General features: G+C 44.9%; 1 protein-coding gene across 1 annotated transcript in view; it reads right to left on the bottom strand.

Moving 5' to 3' along the window:
• LOC112221962 (ankyrin repeat and SAM domain-containing protein 1A) overlaps positions 1-22,576 on the bottom strand; it is a 112,469-nt gene that overhangs the window by 40,287 nt on the left and 49,606 nt on the right. Inside the window, 10 exon segments of the mRNA XM_042303868.1 lie at positions 9,207-9,324; positions 12,535-12,581; positions 14,116-14,245; positions 15,037-15,099; positions 15,426-15,595; positions 15,760-15,846; positions 15,973-16,074; positions 16,236-16,311; positions 20,479-20,756; positions 20,759-20,774. Of these exon segments, the coding sequence (XP_042159802.1) occupies positions 9,207-9,324; positions 12,535-12,581; positions 14,116-14,245; positions 15,037-15,099; positions 15,426-15,595; positions 15,760-15,846; positions 15,973-16,074; positions 16,236-16,311; positions 20,479-20,756; positions 20,759-20,774 (1,087 nt within the window).

Raw genomic sequence — 22,576 nt, 5'->3', positions numbered from 1 at the left:
TTACTCAATGCTCTGCAGTTCATTCACTTTTTCCATCCCTGTCTCTCTCAGTCTCTCAATCCCTATGAGCTAACCAGCTGCAGCCCCTGTATGAGGTCAGGTTCCACAGAAATTATACAGCACCGAGGAATCCCATAAGAAAATCAGCAGAGGAAGAAACAGGATATGAGCAAGACAACAAGCATACTGCATATACTGTGCGTGCGGGCACACACACAAACACACAGACAGACAAACATGAGAACAAACAGAACGAACTTCCTCGGCCTTGAGCTATAGTATGAAAACAATCCCTGCTCACATATTATGTACAGCTGATTCAGTTGAAAACAATTCACTTTTTACCTTACAAAAACAGGTTCTCTCTCTCACTCTCTCTCCAAGGAATTACTGCCAACCAAGTCTGTTTTTCTGCCATCAAATCACAGGTTGAGAGTTGAGCCAGGTTGTGCCTCTGTTCCCCTTCTGCCTGTCAAGCTCCCCCCTCTGTCCCTCCCTGCTAGCTAGTACTTCATGAGCCGGAGCTGTTGAGACAAAGCTGTAGCTGTATGACTGACTAGCCCCACACGGGACTGACTAGCCCCACACGGGACTGACTAGCCCCACACTGGACTGACTAGCCCCACACTGGACTGACTAGCCCCACACTGGACTGACTAGCCCCACACTGGACTGACTAGCCGCTGACTGGACTGACTAGCCCCACACTGGACTGACTAGCCCCACACTGGACTGACTAGCCCCACACTGGACTGACTAGCCCCACACTGGACTGACTAGCCCCACACTGGACTGAATAGCCCCACACTGGACTGACTAGCCCCACACTGGACTGACTAGCCCCACACTGGACTGACTAGCCGCTGACTGGACTGACTAGCCCCACACTGGACTGACTAGCCGCTGACTGGACTGACTAGCCCCACACTGGACTGACTAGCCCCACACTGGACTGACTAGCCCCACACTGGACTGACTAGCCCCACACTGGACTGACTAGCCCCACACTGGACTGACTAGCCCCACACTGGACTGAATAGCCCCACACTGGACTGACTAGCCCCACACTGGACTGACTAGCCCCACACTGGACTGACTAGCCGCTGACTGGACTGACTAGCCCCACACTGGACTGACTAGCCGCTGACTGGACTGACTAGCCCCACACTGGACTGACTAGCCCCACACTGGACTGACTAGCCCCACACTGGACTGAATAGCCCCACACTGGACTGACTAGCCCCACACTGGACTGACTAGCCCCACAATGGACTGACTAGCCCCACACTGGACTGACTAGCCGCTGACTGGACTGACTAGCCCCACACTGGACTGACTAGCCCCACACTGGACTGACTAGCCCCACACTGGACTGACTAGCCCCACACTGGACTGACTAGCCCCACACTGGACTGACTAGCCCCACAATGGACTGACTAGCCACTGACTGCAGCTCCGGGAATGGAAACTCTGGGATCACTCGATCCACTCGAAAGTCTGACTCTTTGCCACAATTCTGATAATTAGGCTTCGGAGTCACATGGTAAGTGTTTGTGTGTTGGAGTAGGGTGGGGGCTGCTCTGTGTCATACTGCCCTGTGTGTGTGTGTGTGTGTGTGTGTGTGTGTGTGTGTGTGTGTGTGTGTGTGTGTGTGTGTGTGTGTTCTCACTGCCACTCTGACATTCAGGTTGAGAGGGTCGTGGTGTTTGGTGACAGGGAAACTGGGACAGTGTCAGTGACGTAACAGCGGGGCAGTGATCCAGTCGCTCTGTTTTAGTTTTTCCTTCAGAGCAAAGGACAGATAGACCAGGACTGCAGTTACACCAAGCATTCTCTCTCAACAGGACAAAGGGTTGCCAATACCATTGTCATTCAAACACCTATCAAAGGGATATATTAAACTCTATAAAGAGCTATTGCGTTAGAGATGAATATCTGTCCAGGGGAAAGAGTAACAGTTCCTCCCCCTGTAAGTCAGCTGGGTGGTGATGAATACAGCGCAACTAGGAGCTGGTACACTATGATACACTGGTACACTGTTTAGCTTACAGGCCGATTGCAGTGAGGCAGAGTACCAACGCCCTGTGCCCATCTACGCTCAGCTGCTTACTGCTCAATTAGGAAAGATATGTGTGGCAGTGTGGGCGTATAAACATATGGAGACCACAGCCAAACACCCACCCTGTCCTTGGAAGCTGGAGATTGTGAACGCCCAATGAGCAAATCGCTATGGCTCCCTTCAACAATACTCCACTGTGGTGAGCTGGGCGATATGGCCAAAACTCCTTATAAATTGTGATAAAATGCCTGAATTGATGCAGTATCAATAAACAGAATGATATGTTTCGTAAAAATGAATGTGCCCACAGTTTATTTTATTATCCTTTAAACTACTACTTTGTACTTTTAGAAAGAGGAGGAGGGGAAGCGCTACTAAGGTACACAATAGTACATTTTGGTAGATAGAAGGTGCTCTTTGGTAAAAGGGGTAAATTGGTCATCAAAAAGAAAGGAGAAGGTGTCGGTTTTTAAAAACGTTGTTTCTATTAAACATGCCATACTTATAAAGGCATTATAATCAATTATATGAAGAGTGCCTTGGTACTTCTACTAGTTTGATGGTTGTAGCCATCAATGTCTAATTAACAAATCACCCATATTAGCAGACTTATTTCATTTCAAACTTCACATTTCTCTAGTACAGGCTACTTATTGCAATGAACAATATCAGCAAAATGCCTGCGATACGTGATCGGTACGGTCAGTGTCGATCCTTTTTCGGTTTATCGTCCCAGCTCCAGGAAGCCTTTCCTTAAACCCCCGGGACCCAGACTACTATCCTACCCACGATCCAACGGTCTGACGGGGGCTGGAAACAACGAGCCAGTCAGTGACCCCTAATGAAAGACAAACGGATATTTAGACAGCTTTTATGGAGGGATGAGGTCACTGGTTACAGAACATGTGTGTGTGTTTAATTTGGCCTTGTGAGCTGAGCGTTTTAAAAGTGATGTCATGCTAAGTCTACAGTTACTGCTATGTTTGATGTCGCAGACAGTCTGTTGGCCCAAAGTCCATTTATTTCCAGGCCCTTGGAGAAATTGCTTTTCGTTACTCAGATTGGAGAGCATACTTAGCTCTGTATGTCATATGTTATAATTCAATTTAGAACTAGAGGCAAAACTATTGATATTCTAACTTCAATCTTAATGGAAGAAAACAAATGATTCCATTGACGTTATTGGATAAGGGGCAACTTTTATGTATGCAGGTGTATAATTATGTGACAGAGACCGAGAAGGTGAATACCTTATAATGGACATTGTTGATGTAAACTATCCATTGTGTGACATATGACAGATAAATTCACTAGTCTGTGTGTTCTGGAGAACACCCGAATTCCAGTCATTAAGTGCAAGGCCAGAGAGGCAACTCTCCACAGAAGGTAGAAATCGATAAACAGATACAGTGCATTCAGAAAGTATTCAGACCCCTAGACTTTTTCCACATTTTGTAAAATTGATTAAATGACTATTTTCCCCTCAATCTACACACAATACCCCATAATGACAAACCAAAAACAGGTTTTAGAAATGTTTGCTAATAAAGAAAAAAGAAAACAGAAATAAATACCTTATTTACATAAGTATTCAAACCCTTTGCTATGAGACTCGAAATTGAGCTCAGATGCATCCTGTTTCCATTGATCATCATTGAGCTGTTTCTGGAGTCCACTTGTGGTAAATTCAATTGATTGGATATGACTCAGAAAAGCACACACCTGTCTATTTAAGGTCCCACAGTTAACAGTGCATGTCAGAGTAAAAACCAAGCCATGAGGTCAAAGGAATTATCCGTAGCGCAGCCGAGACAGGATTGTGTCGAAGGCATAGATCTGGGGAAGGGTATCAAAAAAGTTCTGCAGCATTGAAGGTCCCCAAGAACACAATGGCATCAATCATTGTTAAATGGAAGAAGTTTGGAACCACCAAGACTCTTCTTAGAGCTGGCTGCCCGGCCAAACTTAGCAATCAAGGGAGAAGGGCCTTGGTCAGGGAGGTGACCAAGAACCCGATGGTCACTCTGATAGAGCTCCAGAGTTCCTCTGGAGATGGGAGAACCTTCCAGAAGGACAACCATCTCTACAGCAATCAGGTCTTTATGGTAGTGGCCAGACTTAAGCCACTCCTCAGTAAAAGGCACATGACAGCCCGCTTGGAGTTAGCCAAAAGGCAGCTAATTTTATTTATTGAAAAAAATATATATTTCACCTTTATTTAAGCAGGTAGGCCAGTTGAAAACAAGTTCTCATTTACAACTGCGATCCGGCCAAGATAAAGCAAAGCAGTGCGACAAAATAACACAGAGTTACACATGGGATAAACAAACATACAGTCAATAACACAATTGAAAAATCTGTACACAGTGTCTGCAAATGAAGTAAAGAGGTAAGGCAATAAATAGGCCAATAGTGGCGAAGTAATTACAATTTAGCCATTTACACTGGAGTGATATGTGCAGATGATGTGCAAGTAGAAATACTGGTATGCAATCGAGCAGAAAAACAAAAACAAATATGGGGATGAGGTAGGTAGTTGGATGGGTGGGCTATTTACAGATGGGCTGAGTACAGCTGCAGCGATCAGTAAGCTGCTCTGACAGCTGACGCTTAAAGATGTGTCTCCAACTTCAGTGATTTTTGCAATTCGTTCCAGTCATTGGCAGCAGAGAACTGGAAGGAAAGGCAGCCAAAGGAGGTGTTGGCTTTGGGGATGACCAGTGGAATATACCTGCTGGAGCACATGCTACGGGGTGTTGCTATGCTGACCAGTGAGCTGAGATAAGGCAGGGCTTTACCTAGCAAAGACTTATAGATTACATGGAGCCAGTGGGTTTGGCGATGAATATGTAGCGAGGACCAGCCAACGAGAGCATACAGGTCACAGTGGTGGGTAGTATATGGGGCTTTGGTGACAAAACGGATGGCACTGTGATAGACTGCATCCAGTTTGCTGAGTAGAGTGTTGGAGGCTATTTTGTAAATGACATCGCCGAAGTCAAGGATCGGCAGGATAAGTCAGTTTTACGAGGGTATGATGGCAGGATGAGTGAAGGGGGCTTTGTTGCGAAATAGGAAGCCAATTCTGATTTAATTTGGGATTGGAGATGCTTAATGTGAGTCTGGAAGGAGAGTTTACAGTCTAGCCAGACACCTAGGTATTTATGGTTGTCCACATATATACTAAGTCAGAACCGTCCAGAGTAGTGATGCTAGTTGGGCGGGTGCCTGCAGTGATCGGTTGAAGGGCATGCATTTTGTTTTACTAGCAATTTAAGAGCAGTTGGAGTGTTGAATGGCTTTTTTTAGAACATCAGTTGTATAGATTTGGGTGAAGGAGAAGTGGGGGGGGCAGTTGCTGCGGGGGGGTGCAGAGTTGTTGGCCAGGGTAGGGGTAGCCAGGTGGAAAGCATGGCCAGCTGTAGAAAAAATGCTTATTGAAATTCTCGATTATCGCGGATTTATCAGTGGTGACAGTGTTTCCTAGCCTCAGTGCAGTGGGCAGCTGGGAGGAGGTACTCTTATTCTCCATGGACTTCCAAGACTTCCAAAACTTTTTGGAATTAGTGCTGCAGGATGCAAATTTCTGTTTGAAAAAGCTAGCCTTTCCTAACTGACTGTGTGTATTGGTTCCTGACTTCCCTGAAAAGTTGCATATCGCTGGGACTATTCGAAGCTAGTGCAGTACACCATAGGGTGTTTTTTGTGCTGGTCAAGGGCAGTCTAGTCTGGAGTGAACCAAGGGCTTTATCTGTTCTTAGTTCTACATTTTTTGAAAGGGGCATGCTTATTTAAGATGGTGAGGAAAGCACTTTTAAAGAACAACCAGGCATAACCTCCTGACGGGAGGAGGTCAATATTCTTCCAGGATACCCAGGCGAAGTGTTTTAGGGAGCGTTTGACAGTGATGAGGGGTGGTCGTTTGACCGGGGACCAGGCAATGATCGCTGAGATCCTGGTTTAAAAACAGCAGAGGTGTATTTAGAGGGCAAGTTGGTCAGGATGATATCTATGAGGGTGCCCATGTTTATGGATTTTGGGTTGTACCTGGTAGGTTCCTTGATAATTTGTGTGAGATTGCACCTAGCTTAGATGGTAGGATAGCTGGGGTGTTAAGCATATCCCAATTTAGTTCACCTAGCAGGACGAACTGACGATAGATGGGGGGCAATCAATTCACATATGGTGTCCAAGACACAGCTGGGAGCTGAGGGCGGTCTATAATAACCTGCAACAGTGAGGGACGTATTTTTGGAGAGATGTTTTTTTTTAAAGTAGAATCTCGAACTGTTTGGGCTTAGACCTGGATAGTATGACAGAACTCTGCAGGCTGTCTCTACAGTAGATTGCAATTCCGCCCCCTCTAGCAGTTCTGTCTTGAAATTTCAGAATTTTTGGTGGCCTTCCTAAGCCAGGATTCAGACATGGCTAGGACATCAGGGTTGGCGGAGTGTGCTAAAGCAGTGAGTAAAGCAAACTTAGGGAGGAGGCTTCTGATGTTAACATGCATGAACCCAAGGCTTTTACGGTTGCAGAAGTCAACAAATGAGAGCGCCTGGGTTAACCTCTACATAACCAGAGGAATAGAGGAGGAATAGAATGAGGGTACAGCTAAAGGCTATAAGAACTGGTCGTCTAGTTCTTTGGGAACAGAGAATAAAAGGAGCAGATTTCTGGGTGCATTAGGATAGATTCAGGGCATAGTGTACAGACAAGGGTATGGTAGGGTGCGAGTACAGCGGGGGTAAACCTAGGCATTGAGTGACGATGAGAGAAGTTGCATCTCTAGAGGCGGCAGCGACCATGAAAAAACAAGATTCTCTGGTCTGATGAAACCAAGATTGAACTCTTTGGCCTGAATGCCAAGCGTCACGTCTGGAGAAAACCTTGCGCTATCCCTACGGTGAAGCATGGTGGTGGCAGCATCATGCTGTGGGGATGTTTTTAAGCGGCAGGGACTGGGAGACGACTCAGGTTCGAAGACCTCAGACTGGGGCGAAGTTTCACCTTCCAACAGGACAATGACCCTAAGCACAAAGTCAAGACAATGCAGGAGTGGCTTTGGGACAAGTCTCTGAAAATGCTTGAGTGTGCCAGCCAGAGCCTGGACGAACCAGATTGAACATCTCTGGAGAGACCTGGATATAGCTGTGCAGCGACACTCCCCATTAATCCTGACAGAGCTTGAGAGGATCTACAGAGAAGAATGGGAGAAACTCCCCAAATACAGATGTGCCAAGTTTGTAGCGTCATACCCCAGAAGACTCAATGCTGTAATCGCTGCCAAAGATGCTTCAACAAAGTACTGACTAAAGGGTCTGAATACTTATGTAAATGTGATATTTCAGTTTTTTATTTTTAATAAATGTCGAAACATTTCTAAAAACCTGTTTTTGCTTTGTCATTATGGGGTATTGTGTGTATATTGAGGGGGGGGGGGGATTTAATCCATTTTAGAAGAAGTCTAACAATAAAATGTGAAAAAGTGGTCTGAATACCTTCCTAATGCACTGTATGTGGTTTTCACAAAATAGATATGCCCTAAGACCTTAGCATATCTATCTAGTGATGCTAGCCTCTCATGTATGTGTTGATAGTCATGGGATATTGTTATGACTATGGCGGATAACTTTATCACTATGGGGTATGTGAAATTTTACCAAGCATAATGCACTATGCATGCTAAGATGCCTGTGAAACAGGAAGCATGTGGAATCTATTGGACATCTTCTGAGATTCCTTCCTGCTGAGCAAGGCAAAGTGTGTGTGACAGGTGCTCTGATCCCTCTCTGCTGCTGACATAGTATGTCTCCATCATACAAATCAAATCGGATTTGACACATGCACTGAATACAACATGATCTTACCATGAAATGCTTACTTACAAGCCCTTAACCAACGATGCAGTTTTTTTCTCAAGAAAATATTATAATGCTTTAAAAAATACAAAAATAAACAAAAGTTGAAAAAAGTAACAATAAAAATAACAATAACAAGGCTATATACAGGGGGTACCGATACCGAGTCAATGTGCATGGGCAGGGGTTAGTCGAGATAATTGAGGTCAAATGTACATGTAGATAAGGTTAAAGTGACTATACATAGATAATAAACAGTGAGTAGCAGCAGTGTAAAATAGGGGGTCAATGTAAATAGTCCAGGTGTATGATTAACTGTTTAGCAGTCTTATGGCTTGAGGGTAGAAGCTGTTAAAGGAGCCTTTTGGACCTAGACTTGGAGCTCCGGTATCGCTTGCCGTGTGGTGGCAGGGAGAACAGTCTACACACATACACACACAATGTGGAGGGGGAGAGACGTGACGGGAGGCGGCTGAGAGTAGCAGGGTGCGTGAGCAGAGCCCTAATTCCCATCCCTGAGAGGCAGCTGCTTTCAGATGGAAATGGAGAGGGACTGGGCCCACTTCTATTTCAATTAGAGTCCCCAAACAGCACACATCCATGTCACAGAAACAGCATGCTTAGTGGCTATGTGTCGGTATGTGTCTGTGTTGTGTGTACGATTATTGCCAGCTTGGACCTGTATGAGTCTTCTATGGTGTGAGAGAACAGGAAAAGGCAGCAAGATAAACAAAGAACTAGAGGGAAGAGAATAAGAGAAATTGTCCCATCATCTCATGCTGTTTTACTTGTACTGTATTAAAGTAAGTAGGCGGGGGTTCTTCGATTGGAATATGGTGACAGATCAAACTAGTTTTCTGCAGCTGGCTAGCCATTGAATGTCAATCAACCTGTTCTAAACAAGCATAATCCAGACCCAGAGCTGCTGAGCCTCTGGAATTTCCAGGCAGCACTAATCCAACCCAACCAATCTCACGCTGCAGTCAGATGCTAATACATTTCTCACATTACAGTTAGAGCGACATGCATGGGTTATGTTTGGCAAAGTCAGGCTTGTTCCTCAAGCGACTTGCCTCTCTCCTTTGGCTCCTCAGAGTCCGAGAGCACAGATTTGCTTATGACCTGGGGGTATAGCAGGGGTATAGCAGTGAGTAATTACTTCTGTAAGATTTGGTTTTGGGGCACTGTGGTTCAAGGCCTCACAGGGTCAATGTGGAGCTCAGAAACAAACCTCCCATGTCAGGTCCCTGGCGTCCAGCAGGTAGAGCATGTGGAGGGGTGTAACTCACCACCAGTAAGGCCGAGGCCAGTCCGTCCCGGCCCAACCACAGGAGGTCCGGGGAGCTTCAGGGTGTCGCCCGTCTGGCCTGAAGGTCGGAGGTCACTAGGGGCAGTGGGCTTCCGCTGCTGGAGGAAACCAGTGGAGAGATGGGCACAGTGACAGCTGTCAATTACAACTAAAACCAACACATTCACCGCTGCCAGCACAGTGAGTGAAGTGTTGCGTTTACATCCAACAGCATCATGTGATGATGCAGAACACTGGCGTCCGACGGAAGGACCAAGGATGGTAAACACATGATCCTGCCAGCATCTGTTTATGCTAAGGATCTTAGACTTGAATGTGTGATTCAACGTTCATACGGTATCTGTTGATAATATTGGCCTCAGTCAGCTGAAAGTACAAGGACTGTTGCTGTTATTGTATCGTGAGACTTCCTGATGTCTAGAGAATACTGGAGCTTTGAGATGTAGATCTCATGGATATCATGTAGAGCATGTACGGAAAAAATGTATGTGAAAATGAATGGCTGTAGTATAGCCGTTAACATTGATGATGATTATGAGTACATGATACATGGAATGTTAAGGCATAAATGTATGAAAGCGGGTATTCTAACTTTAAATGTACAGTCACGTGAAAAAGTAAGTACACCCCCTGGAAAGTTGTATTTTTTGGGAAATATTTTGACAGATGGACATGTAATCTTCTCTTCAACACTATTGACAGAAAGGTAACCTAATTAAACTGAAATATTATACTTTGCAATAATTTATTCATCAAAAATCGACAGAAATGCAATTCCATAGTGAGGAAAAAAATGAGTACACCCCTAGCTTCAATAGCTGGTGTTGCCCCCTTTGGCTGAAATAACTTCATGTAGCCACTTCTTATAACTGTCTATCAGTCTTACAGTGTATCGACTGGGAGGAATTCCCCACTCTTTTTTACAGTACTGCTTCAACTGTCATGTTGGAGGGATTTCTTGCTTTCACGGCCCGCTTCAAGTCCCCCCCACAGCATTGACAGGATTGAGATCTTGGCTTTGACTCGGCCATTCCATAACCCTCCATTTCATCTTTTTGAGCCATTCTGTTGTAGCTTTGCTTACGTGTTTTGGATCATTGTCCCGATGCAAGATCCATGTACGGTTCAGCTTTTTGACAGATGGCCTCACATTCTCCTCAAGAATTCTCTGGTACAATATGAAATTCATGGTTGACGAAATGATTCCAAGTTGGCCCTCAGGCAGCAAAGCAGCCCCAAAACATAAAGCCACCGCCTCCATGCTCTACGGTCGGTATGAGGTTCTTCTGTTCAAAGGCAGTGTTTGTCTTCAACAAAGATGGCGTCTGGCATTGCGGCCAAACGACTCCACCTTTGACTCATCTGTCCAGAGCACATTGTTCCAGTAGTTTGGTCTTTACCCAGGTGTTGTCTGGCAAACATCAGTCTTGTCTTGATATTCTTTTTTGAGAGCAGAGGCCTCTTCCTTCCTGACCTCCCATTTAGGCCAAGTTTGTGCAGTCTCTTTCTGACAGTTGACTCATCGAATCACTTCGATATTGATTGTGGAAAGAGAGGCCTGTAGATCCCTTGATGTTACTCTGGGGTTCAGAGACTTCTATGAGCATCTTTCGGTCAGATCTTGGGCTGAATTTGGTGGGACGACCTCTCCTAGGAAGATTGCCAGTGGTCTGGAATTTACTCCATTTGTAGAGGATCTGTCGGACAGTGGAACGATGTACTTCAAATTGCTTGGAAATGGATTTGTAACCCCTCCCAGACTCACGGGCATCAATAATCTTTCTTCTGATGGCCTCTGAGGTATTTTGATCTTTGCATGATGTCTTACCACACACCCATAAGGTTAAGACCAAAACAGACCAAATTTCTAATCTTTATGGAAGGCTGGACCCCCCCAAGGTACTATAATGATTTCCTAATAACTTGCACCTGTTTTGGTGCACCTGATCCTAATTTTTGCCATTTTAGGTGATGGTAAAGGCAGGTGTGTACAATTTTGTTCTGCATAAGGAAATTGCATTTTTGTTTTTTCAACGTACATTTTTGTGTGTGTGTGTGCTTTGTTAAATTGGGTTTCCTTTATCAATGAATGTGGCTCAAATTTAGCTCAAATATCCACGTGTCCAAATACGAGGGGGTAAAAAAAGACCACTTCCCAAAGGGTGTACTTACTTGTTCACATGACTGTATGTGGTTCTGTCTTTGGGCTGTTCGATTAATGTACTGTATTATGTCATGTTTTATGTTTTGTCTGGACCCCAGGAATAGCTGCTTTAGCACTAGCTAATGAGGATCCTAATAAAAACACTAACAGTAGCAAATCAGACTTTTACCACAGCTCTAATTCACCCCACACTCTGATATTAAGTGAAGAAAGCGTTCCAGTGATTGCTTCCATTACCGCCGCCAGCGACAGTTGCCGTGCATCATCATACCTAATATGGATGATAGCCTCAGATGGCTGGCTGTTGATTAGAAGACAAAGGACGCCAGCCAGCCAGCCACTGAGACTTGTTTTTTATAATTAGGCAGCAAACGGACAGTCTCTCCAAAAGGGAATAAAACCGATGTGATTACAGTTTATAGGAGGAGAGGGCAACGCAAATAAAACCTTGTGGCAGCTAACTGGATAATAAAAATGAAAAGGCAGTATGAATAGATATGATAGGATCATAAATAGAAAGGGCAGCTTCATAGGGACCTCGAGTTACATCTCAGGAAAGGAGGAATTAAAAGAGATGGAGAACGGAGAGGAGCGAGGGTGAGGCTGTAAATCTCCAGGAGTCTCAGGGGCCAGGGTCGGCTACAGAGTCACTAAACAGAGAGATTGACAGAGGACCTCGGTCATGGAGCCATATTGCCTGATGAAGTACCTGTATGTGGAGAGATTTACACCTCCCACGGAGCAGCACCATACAGGGAAAATAAATGTTTAGAGAAACATGTCAAAGCATGTGGAGGAGCCAAGGGACCTTTTCTGTAGCCCTGGGTCAATGTCGTGCCCTGGGTCAATGTCGTGCCCTGGCTCAATGTCGTGCCCTGGGTCAATGTCGTGCCCTGGGTCAATGTCGTGCTCTAGGTCAATGTCGTGCTCTGTGCCACTGAGATGAAAGTAGTGTGTGACTGAGGGAAACATATGTAGCTAGCTGGCTGTAAATAAACTTGTTGTTCGTCAGTGTTCCATACTCTGAGCACAGGCAAGCTAGAGCCTGCTGTTGGAATCTCAATTTCTACGGTGACTCAGATGACAGATTGCATGGAAAAAGATGGAAGGATGAGAGAAGGAGGAGAGGCACAGCAGGTCATACCTGAGGTAGAAGACTGTTGGAAGACTGTTGAGAGGTAGCGTTCTCATCTGGGGAGACAGGACAGACAGCAGTTAGTTAGGTCACCATGAGTAAGGCAGTCAATTAATATCATATCATTTCATTTCTATTTAATTCATCTCAAGATTTCCGGGGATGATATTATACAAAGTGAATAGGAAAGGGAAGTACAATAAAGATAATGTTTCATGCATATGGTAGTATGGGTAGTGTTGGTGACCATGGTCAGACAAACCTCAGACAGTCATTTTAAAACAGAGAGAATAGCTGCCGATGAAGCAGCCATCAAAAACAAACCTTCCTCCAACCAACACATTTAACATCTTTTTGTTGTTGTTGTATTTTTTCTCCTTTTCCCTCCCCAATTTCGATCTTGTCTCATCGCTGCAACTCCCCAACGGGCTCGGGAGGCGAAGGTTGAGTCATGTGTCCTCCGAAACATGACCCACCAAACCGCGCTTCTTAACACCCGTCCGCTTAACCTGGAAGCCAGCCGCACTAATGTGTCGTAGTAAACACTGTTCACCTGACGACAGAGGTCAGCCTGCAGGCGCCTGGCCCGCCACAAGGAGTCACTGGAGCGCGAAGAGCCAAGTAAAATCCCCCCCAGCCAAACCCTCCCCTAACCTGGACGACGCTGGGCTAATTGTTTGCTGCACTATGGGACTCCCGATCACGGCCGGTTGTGATACAGCCCAGGATCAAACCCGGGTCTGTAGTGACACCTCTAGCACTGCGAGAAAGTGCCTTAGACTGCTGCACCACTGGGGAAGCCCCCTATTTAAAATCTTAACAACATTACGGAGGACTGCAAGTTAAGGATTGGACGTCATCCTTTCTCCAACAGTCTCATCCACGTAAAAGGAAACGCGATTACATCAGCAATTAGACCCGCCACATTCATTCCTATGACAATGTTTAATGACATCCTATTCATTTATTATGAATGTGACAACAGAAACCATGGGGGACTGTTAAAACATCTATATCAACAGGGAGGGACTCCAATTAGCTGTTAATTCAATCCCCTTTAATCCAATGAAATGCGGTGTCATTCAAAAGTTAAGGAATGAGTCACCCGATATGGCATGGACCATCCTGATGACTACAAATGTTGAGGGAGCTAGCACGCAGCATTTCACTGCTCCATTTATACATGCTGTAAACTATGTACGTAATTTGATTTTGAGTAGGATATCATACGTAAGCAGCATATTCCTGGCTCTGTCCTACTGGTGATGAAGTTAAACCATAGCTGTGTTAGGGGACAGGGTTACTTCCAGACAGAGCAAAAGAGGAGGGGTTTAGGGAGCAGTTTGGAAACTGACCCCTGCTCCTTTCCAGCCCTGGTGTAATCCTGTTAAGAATGAGGGGTCACACTTTGCAACGCACCAGGGAGGGCTGTGAGTGGTTGGGATGGGGGAGAGGGGAAAGGTTAGCAAGTGTTTCTTATTCTCCAGGCGGAGGGCCTGGATAAACTGCCATTCGTCAGGAAACATGAAGGGAATTGGAATATCCAAACCGTTTTCTACACTCCCTGTCCCACTGTCAGTGTGTTGTTACCTGTACATTTCTGTGATGGGGGGTCCTGTGCAGACTGGGGGACTTCTGTCTGGGCGGAGAGCAGCAATTCATACGTGTGATCCACCTCCTCCTCCCCTCTCTCCTCGATGCTGCTGTTAGTGTACAGGGCCTGTAGGTAGAGGGAAGGCAGGTCAACAACACAGCCTCATTATCATTTGTATAAGGCTAATCAATACTTTTCTCAGGCTGTGTTGCTGGTGCCTCCTACAGTGATGTAAAAGTCCCTCCACAGCACCCTCTAATGGTTGTTGTGAGACTCTTCGTGAGCTCATGCATAGCACACTAAAGAAGCAGGAATTATGGGATATGGGGCTGCTCAAAATAATTGATCACTTTTAGAAAATTATCCAAAATTACCCCAAAACCACAGAGGGTGGAGTGCATATATGGTTATTGTACGGCTGGGTAAACACAACCCTAGCTTTTAAGAGGACACCATTAAATAAAGGGTGTGACTAAGGGCACTAGGGTATTTAAAACGAACACCATCCTATAATCCCAACACTGGCAGTACTTTCCATGATTCCACAACAGTCTCATGATACCATGTTTACCCCCTTGTCAGCCACTGAATAGATCGAGTCTGCTCCCTCTCTCCCATAACCAGTCCCTTTCCGCTTCGCTTCACCCCTATCGCTCCCCCTCTTCTCTTCCTTCCTCTAACCAAAGCCACACTCAGATTAATATTCATGAAGGGTTTGTGTGATTTGAGCAGACATGGAGAGAATCGTCAGGAAGGGGTGGCGTCCGCAGCATCACTGACATTCTAAGCGGCTGACTAACATTTGCTCACGCCACATGCCAACAGTGACATTCTGGATAAAGCCTATTAAAACTCTGGCCAATAGAAGTGGCAACATAGTCCTTCAAAGAGGAGCTGTAATGACCATAGATACTGACCTCTGAGTTAAGCTCCTCTTCCTGGCCAGGGGCATGCTGGGATTGGTGAGCAAGCCGGTCTTTCTGTAATTGGCAAACAGAGAATGAAATCAGTGATTGTGCTCAGACATTAGATTGACACATTATCTTGACACATTATCTTGAACTACAAGGTTGGCTGAAAAGATGAGAACTGGAGCCTTGAATTCAAACATAGATTTGGTCTTTAAAGAAATATGCTGTCAAAATTCTGACAGGAAGATTTGTAAATCCAGTCCACTCAACTCAACAACAATTACATGCAGAGAACCATTGCCCTCTAGTGGAGGAAAAGTATTTAGATGCCCATCGACTCAAAATCTCTGTCACATGTTGTGTGTTTCTGTAGTGTAACGCAGTTCCAGACAAACCTTTCCGGCTTCACTATCAGGTCGTCCAGAGTCCCTGTCGGAGGACTTGCCACTGGTCAGACTGTCCAGAGAGTGACAGGAAGTGGCCTCGAACAGAGCCTCATACGGGCTCTCCTCCTCAGGCCCCGGGGCCAGCCCTGAGATCAGCTCACTTACCACCCCCAGCTCACCTAGAACACACACACGCGTCTTAATATATTGACGCTCAATCCAAAAACAGGTAGACATGCACAGCTTCACACCAGCACACAGCCTTGGCTGGTGGTTACGTGTTAAACACCATATCCCGTCACTGCTCACTCAACTCAAGGTTTCCTGTATCGCTATGACATACCTTTTTTCCGAAGGCTAGGGCTCTCATTAGGTGGAGGGACAGGGGGAGGAGGCAAGTGTAAAACAGGGGGATTTCCTGACATATGGCCTGCAGAGAGTTGCGGAAGAAAAGGTCATTCAAATTACATCATTAGTGAGACAAACAAATCTGTTTGTGGTCAAGGTAACCTTTATTTAAGTCCCATAGGGAACCAATGATATCTGTACTTCTTACCCAGGATTAGAGCTGCTATCTGTCGGCTCTTCTGAGAGGGCATTTCTCTGACAGTGTCCAGCGCTGTCAGGCCCTTGCTGTCCACCATGTTCACATTAACCCCTGGAGCAGGACAAACGGAGACACGACGAGAGACATAGAGGACAGAGCAGGGGATTAGGAGAGGAGTGACAAATGAGCAGAGGGTTTTATGCCATATATCTGCATTATTCGCCAGTTCTAGAAATGTGCTGTGTTGCGTCTTGGAGGCATCGGTGTCTGACCTGCACGCAGAAGTTTCTGCACCACGTCAGTCTTCCCGAAGAGAGCTGCTTCATGGAGGGCGCTGCCCTTCTCCGTCTGCAGAGAGACCCAACAAACACACCACAATTAAACCGGAATCGACACAGTGCAAGGTTGAGCAATCACAAAGCAGGTAAAGACATCAAAGTAGACTCCCCGCCAGTAACATGCAGCACAGCAGAGGTCAGATCTCTAACCCTCCTGACCCTCCCTGCTGAGAGGAACAGGTGAAGACCTATCTATCCCACCGCACCACTGACTTCAATTCCACTCCTCTTATCTTGGTCAGCTAGGACATACAGCTTAAAGCTAAACCTGCAGGATACTTCTTGAACACACAGGACAGGTTTGACCTGCGTGAAATAGAAGTTTGGCGAGTTTACTTATACCCCACCGAATGCCACCCCAGCGCGTTTTGCTACGGACAATTATTTGGTTGAGGAATCAAAGCAGATCATTTTCCAGCTCGCAGCACCATGCTAATGGGAACCTGCAGGAAGCAGAGCCTGAAGGACTCTTGACATTGGCCCAGACCTGCTATACAGCAGAGAGGAGGGGAGTGGGGGTAGGACACGACAGATGGATGGCACAGTTTGGTATAAGAAAGGGGATAGGGCCAAAGGCCATCATTTCTTTAGCCTAAATAAAGAGCTCAATAGGGTTGTATCAAGACCTTTTGACCTTTTCCACATTGTTAGTTTCTGCATTGTTCTAAAATGCATTAAATAAATAAAAATCCTCATCACAATACCCCAAAATGACAAAGTGAAAACAGGTTATTTGACATTTTTGTTAATGTATTAAAAAAAAAAGATAATTAAATACCTTATTTAAATAAGTACTCAGACCCTTTACTATGAGACTCGAAATGGAGAGCAGGTGCATCCTACTTCCATTGATCATCCTTGAGATGTTTATACAACTTTACTGGAGTCCAACTGTGGTAAATTCAATTGATTGGACAAGATTTGGGTAAGTCACACACCTGTTTATATACGGTCCCACAGTTGACAGTGCATGTCAGAGCAAAAACCAAGCCATGAGGGCGAAGGAATTGTCCATAAGCTCCGAGACAGGATTGTGTCTAGGCACAGATCAGGGGAAGGGTGCCAAAACATTTCTGCAGCATTGAAGGTCCCCAAGAACACAGTGGCCTCCATCATTCTTAAATGGAAGATGTTTGGAACCACCAAGACCTCTCTCTAGAGCTGGCTGCCCGGCCAAACTGAGAAATAGGGGGAGAAGGGCCTTGGTCAGGGAGGTTCCAAGAACCCGATGGTCACTCTGACAGAGCTCCAGAGTACCTCTGTGGAGATGGGAGAACCTTCCAGAAGGACAACCATCTCTGCAGCACTCCACCAATCAGGCTTTTATGGTAGCGTGGCCAGACGGAAGCCTCCTCAGAAAAAGGCACTTGACAGCCTGCTTTGAGTTTGCCAAAAGGCACCTAAAGACTCTCAGACCATGAGAAACAAGATTCCTGGCCTGAATACCAAGTGCCACGTCTGGAGGAAACCTGGCACCATCCCTACCTACGGTGAAACATGGTGGTGGCAGCATCATGCTGTGGGGATGTTTTTCAGCGGCAGGGACTGGGAGACTAGTCAGGATCGAGGGAAAGATGAACGTAGCAAAGTACAGAGAGATCCTTGATGAAAACCTGGTCCAGAGCTCTCAGGACCTCAGACTAGGGCCGACGTTCACCTTCCAAAAGGACAACAACCCTAAGCACCAGGGTTGTGGAGTAATGGATTACATGTCATCTATTACATGTAATGGATTACTAAAAACTGGTAACTGTAATCCGTTATGTTACCAGCAAAAACATTGTAATCAGATTACAGATACTTTTGAAAAATGTTATTACTTTAAGGATTACTTTTAAATTCAGAAAGGATATTTGTAAAAAATAAAAACAAAATAACAAAAATCTTTGACACTTCTCTGTTTTCTCAATGACATTTAAATCAGCATTGAAAAAAGGAGCAAGTTTAAGTTTGTTCCACCTGAGCGAATCTGACCACAATTCAGTGACCACTATGATGACACACCAAATGGGTTTGATGGATCGTGGGAAAAGAGAAGAAATAGGCTTTTGTAGGCTAACCGTCCAAGCTATGTCTTCCAATGGTGGGACTGCTGTCGGCATCCATAGATTATACAACTTAAATAAACACTTGGAGGTAAGGATGACAGCAGTGGTGTAGTCTACGGCGATACAGATATTACTTATTGTTATCTACATAGCGCATTGATGTGATTCACACTGCTGCTCTCTCATTTAGCTATTTACGCCTTACGGATTGTGGTTGTTGTGGGTGGCTGTTCACAAATCTGTGTATTTGAATCCAATAATGTTTGAATTAAACTAGTTTGAGCTGCCTATTAATCATTGTTTCTGAAACCAGTGGACAGCCAAGTGAACAATGTGCTCTTGTAACAGCTGCACAGTGCAGATCCCAGCCTATGGAATAAAAGAGGGGCTTTTATTGCTCAATTTAATTCATGCTAATACATTTTTTGAATCCATAGGCTTAATGGACACACGTTCAAAGTCGCACACTTTTGATTGCCCCTTTAAGTCTATCTGTAGTTGCTACATCCATTTTTGGATATATACTGTATATCCATTGATTCTTGAAGAATATAATTTATATAAACGTATAAATACATTGTAAATGTAAACAAACACTGTATAGCCTCATAACATGGTTAAAACAATCATTTTGATATCATGGATGACCAGCCCTTCCATCCATAGCTCTGTCTATTAATCTGAGAGTGGTTAAATTTCTCCAGGCTCATCCCTCAGGCAGGACAACCGTTTTACTATTGTTTCATCTGTGGATTTGCCCTTTAAACAGCTGCACATTATCAATATATCAAAGTGTCACCAACAAAAAGTTGAACAATCAGCCTATAGCAAATGCAGCATGTGGCATTCATTTTCCACATGTAAATAGGACTTTTCAGTAGTGCTCAAAGCATGTCATTCCATGAGCGGAGCATTTATTTTTCAACTCTAATCAATGAGCCCAATCAGTCCTGCATGACAACAAAATCATAAACAACAGTGTAGGGCTGGCTAATTGGTCCTTTTGGGGTTATGCTCAGGTAAAACAATTTGGTTAATCTATACCTCCAAGTCCTATTCTTGAAGATCAAGGGATATAACATTAACTGTGATGACTGAAATTCTGAGATACTTTGGTTTTTAATGCAATTATTTAATTGATATAATTATAATTTAATAGTATTATTATATGAAGTAGAAAGTGAAGAGTTAGAAGAAACCTACATAACCAACCCATAAAGTAAAATTTAACATCCATATATGGCCAGCTATGTAAACTTTAACATTGATTTATCCCGCAATAGATCTGGTTCAATTGGTAACATACATGCTTGTCTTCTTCGAATGCCTCATAAGGGGAAAGTCATCGAAAAGTAACGGAATGTAATCAGATTACATTACTGCGTTTGGGTAATCCAAAAGTTACATTACTGATTATAATCTGGGACAGGTAACTAGTAACTGTAACAGGTTACAGAAAGTAACCTACCCAACCCTGCTAAGCACACAGCCAAGACAACGCAGTAGTAGCTTCGGGACAAGTCTTTGAATGTCCTTGAGTGACCAGTCCAGAGCCCAGACTTGAACCCGATCGAACATCTCTGGAGAGACCTGAAAAAAGCTGCCCGGCGACGCTTGCCATCCAACCCGACAGAGCTTGAGAAGATCTGCAGAAATGTCCCAAATACAGGTGTGCCAAGCATCATACCCAAGAAGACTCAAGGCTGTAAATCGCTGCCAAAGGTGCTTCAACAAAGTACTGAGTAAAGGGGTCTGAGTACTTATGTAAATGTGATATTTCAGTTTTTCATTTGTAATATATTTGCAAACTTCTTTAAAAACCTGTTTTCGCTTTGTCATTATGGGGTATTGTGTGTAGATTGATGATTTATTTAATATTAGAATAAGGCTGTAACGTAACTAAATGTGGAAAAAATCATGCACTGTATGTAGGCTTAAATGCTGGAAACAGCAGATGAAGCCATCCATGATCCAATCACAACATACCACATTGTGTTTATACAAAATATTATTATGGACACATTCTGTCTCTATACATACACACAACTCTACACTCTCACACCAACACACTGAAATTAATAATTGAGCCCGCAGGAGACAACAGACCCCGTGTTCCCCTCAGTCCTCACCTCGTAGTTGATGTCCATGCCGGCCGCCAGCAGCACCTCCACCACGGCCAGGTGTCCGTTGCGTGAGGCCAGGTGCAGCGGCGTGTGTTTCTTGGTGTTGCAGCAGAGCAGGTTGGGGTGGGCGGTGAGCAGCAGCTTGACCACCTCCAGACGGCCGTAGAGCGCCGCCAGGTCCAGCGGCGTCTCAAACTTGTTGTTCCTCATGGTGGGGTCGGTCAGCTCCTCCAGCAGCAGACGCACCACCTGGGTGTGGCCGTACTGGGCGGCACAGTGGAGGGGGTCTCGTTGTCGTTGTTCTGTTGTGGGGGGGCGACCAGGAATTGAAGGCAAGGGGTGAGCATCAACATAGAGGTGGTTGAGATAGAAGTAGGTGTGGTGGGTATTGGGAGTACAGAAGGAAGGGTGCATTAAGTGAGTCACGGTCAGATCAGGGTTGGGCAACTGGTGGCCCACATTTTTTGAAGGCACGAGGATAAATTTCCAAAAAGGTTGTCCCCGTTTAGGAACTCAGTCGGGGTCTCAACTTACTGCTGAGGGTTAGAATAGTATAATACAATAGGTGCAATTTCGAAATTTGGTTGTGCATCAGCAGGTTTTCCAGGAGCACCAACCAGGATGACAAAGCCAAAGGGGAGCGCTGGCTGGCTGAGAGCAGGGGTTGCTGGGAGAATGCTGGGGAGAGGGGACTGAAGTCGTGATTGGTAACAGTCCCTGTTGAGTAGAGCTGACTAACAGCTGCTTCTTATATGGCATGGCCTGCTATAAATGTGACGAAAGGACAGTCTGTTGACATTTAGTAAAGGCCACCAGACTCAGGAAAGACACTTCTGTGATGACAATATGTCATGTGTCGCTTGGTTGTTTAAGTAACTGCTTCATGCAGACAGAGATGGGGGTGACCACCAGTGTGAGAGAGAGGTGAGTGTTGTGGTGACAGACACAAAGCGTGGTGAGTGTAATCCATGCAGCGCTTCACATGCAGAGGCAGCAAGCATACGTTACCAAGGTGACCCAGCGAGCTACAGTGCTAGAGGGATAAGACTCATGTCAATACAGTCAGTGTCCCTGAGAGCAGAACAACGGATGGATGGTCAAATGTCACATTTCTGACGACACAGGAAGGCAGACGGAGTGGACAGAGCAAAGATCTTTAAATGCAGATCATCTCCGAGTGCAGAGAGAAAGGATCAAACCAATATGTTCACTATGACAACATTACAACAGGCTTTTCCACTCAAAAAGCAGCCACATTCCAAGATAAAGCCGAAGCTGAGTGAGTTGCAGCATATGCCGTAGCCAAACGTAATCTCTATATCAAACAGAAAATATTAGAGATCATTTCATAACACCGCAAGATAGGATAAGACCCATATATGAATATTGTAACAACATGTTAACATCATTACAAATGTCCTCCAGCCTATGTCAGCAGCATATTCAGTAGAGTGGGCTTGTTTTCAAATCTCCACTCTTATTTACAAGTCCTACCACCAGCAGCCAGAAGGGGGCGTACAATACATAGATCAGCTGAGACTGAATAATGGTCTTAATATCCAATGCATTTCCAACTCAATGATAGACCTGGCCTCCACAATCACCCGACCTCAACCCAATTGAGATGGTTTGGGATGAGTTGGACCGCAGAGTGAAGGAAAAGCAGCCATCAAGTGCTCAGCATAATGTGGGAACTCCTTCAAGACTGTTGGAAAAGCATTCCAGTTGCCCCATGAAGATGGTTGAGAGAATGCAAAGTGTGTGCAAAGCTGTCATCAAGGCAAACGGTGGCTACCTTGAAGAATCTAAAATATTTTGGGATCTATTTAACACTTTTTTGGTTACTACATGGATTCCATATGTGTTATTTCATAACTTGTCTTCACTATTATTCTACAATGTAAACTTTTTTTTTTTTAAATAAAGAAAAACCCTTTAATGAGTAGGTGTGTACAAACTTTTGACTGGTACTGTATATAAAACATTTTAAAATCAAGCTTGGTTCTTAGTACCGGGGTTACATCAGTGATGTAATAAAACAGCGGTTTGTGTTTTCTTCCTACAAATGTGTCTCTTTCCTTTGAACCATTTAAGCTACAAAAGC

The sequence above is a fragment of the Oncorhynchus tshawytscha genome, linkage group LG22 (assembly GCF_018296145.1).
Source record: "Oncorhynchus tshawytscha isolate Ot180627B linkage group LG22, Otsh_v2.0, whole genome shotgun sequence".
NCBI classification, from domain to species: Eukaryota; Metazoa; Chordata; class Actinopteri; order Salmoniformes; family Salmonidae; genus Oncorhynchus; species Oncorhynchus tshawytscha.
The sequence above is the reverse complement of the archived record's forward strand: the minus strand, read 5'-3'. Positions and strand labels throughout refer to the sequence as shown.